At 55.6% G+C, this 1,205-nt stretch overlaps 1 protein-coding gene across 1 annotated transcript in view; it reads right to left on the bottom strand.

Annotated features, from left to right (window-relative positions):
- Nucleotides 1–1,199, bottom strand: part of MMP14 (matrix metallopeptidase 14) — a 17,750-nt gene extending 16,551 nt beyond the window's left edge. The window contains exon 1 of the mRNA XM_027843098.1: nt 1,075–1,199. Within this exon, the coding sequence (XP_027698899.1) occupies nt 1,075–1,179 (105 nt within the window). The 5' untranslated portion in view covers nt 1,180–1,199. The remainder of the gene's footprint in view (nt 1–1,074) is intronic.
- Nucleotides 1,200–1,205: the final 6 nt, after the last annotated feature.

The following is a 1,205-nucleotide window of genomic DNA, read 5'->3' as shown; positions in this document are numbered from 1 at the left end:
GGGGGGTTGGGGGGGGTAGGGAGACCAAAGAAGGCTAAGAACCAGGTTAGACTAACCCAAAGGTGGAAGAAGTATGTGTTGAAGGTCTTCCCCTTTGGGAGTCAGGGTGGGAAGAACCTGGTGAAGGTGGCTTCTCCTGCCAGCTTTGACCCAGTTCTGCTCTCACGGAACCCTTCACTGGCTTCCTTTTTTACATTAAAAAGAAAGAAAAGGCACCCCTCCCCCTTATCCAGAAGACTAGCAAGGTGGGGGTAGTAGAGAAGTGCCCCAGTCCCTAAGCCCAGCTCCAGTGGAGCCCCTTGCTCACAAGGAGAGCTTTGTGTGGACGGAAACCCCAGCTCGGGTGTGGGGCTGGGCCAGGCCAGGGTGACCGCCCTGTGGACCTTGACGCCAGGGCACAGAAACAGTTCTCTTGAGGAAGAAGGACTGGAGAGGAACCGAGTGGAGAAGAGGGAAGGGGAGGGGACGAGGGAAGGGAAAACTAGAGGAGGGGAGATGGGAGGCACATAGCTCCCTTTCCCTCCAGTGCCAGACTTCCAAACGATTAACTCTTTCCCCCTTTCCCCCTCCCCCACCCCGGCCCTGGGATGAGCAGAGCAGATGAGGCTGGAGAGGAAGGATGGAAGGAGGGAGGAGAGAAGGAGGGAGGTTGGCTCCAGTGTGAGCGGTGTTCGAGTGAGAACTGGAGATGTGGAAAGTTGGAAAAACAACGAACTCGGCACATGACAAGAAACGGGGACAGCAGCGGGGGTTTGAGCCGGCTCCAAATATTTATCAAAGTCCCAACCGGTTCCAGAGCTGAGCTCAGAGCCCAGGGGGATTCAAGGGGAAAGTTTTGCCCCAGATGGATGGCTTTCCTAAAGAAAGGCAAACAAAAGTTTTACCAACTTGGAGGCAGGAGATGAAAGGGGAGAGGGAACCAGGGGAGGACAGCCAGGGACCAGAAAGGCTGGGGTGCCCAAGAAACAATCCCCCATGCAGATCCGAGACCCTCTTCTTGTTCTTTTGAGAAATGAAGAGGGTTGTCCCCCCATGACAGATAGGAAGGGGGGAAGAAGGAGGAATCACACTTACTTCAGGGCTAAAGCTGCTGTCTGCGGAGCAGAGGGAGGTGAGGGCTGTGCTGAGAGTGAGGAGAGAGAGAAGCAGGCTCCCGTCGGGGCTAGGGCCACAGAACATGGTTCACACCCAATTCTGGGCAACTT

The sequence above is a fragment of the Vombatus ursinus genome, unplaced genomic scaffold (assembly GCF_900497805.2).
Source record: "Vombatus ursinus unplaced genomic scaffold, bare-nosed wombat genome assembly UNPS02014894.1, whole genome shotgun sequence".
Taxonomy (NCBI): Eukaryota; Metazoa; Chordata; class Mammalia; order Diprotodontia; family Vombatidae; genus Vombatus; species Vombatus ursinus.
The sequence above is the reverse complement of the archived record's forward strand: the minus strand, read 5'-3'. Positions and strand labels throughout refer to the sequence as shown.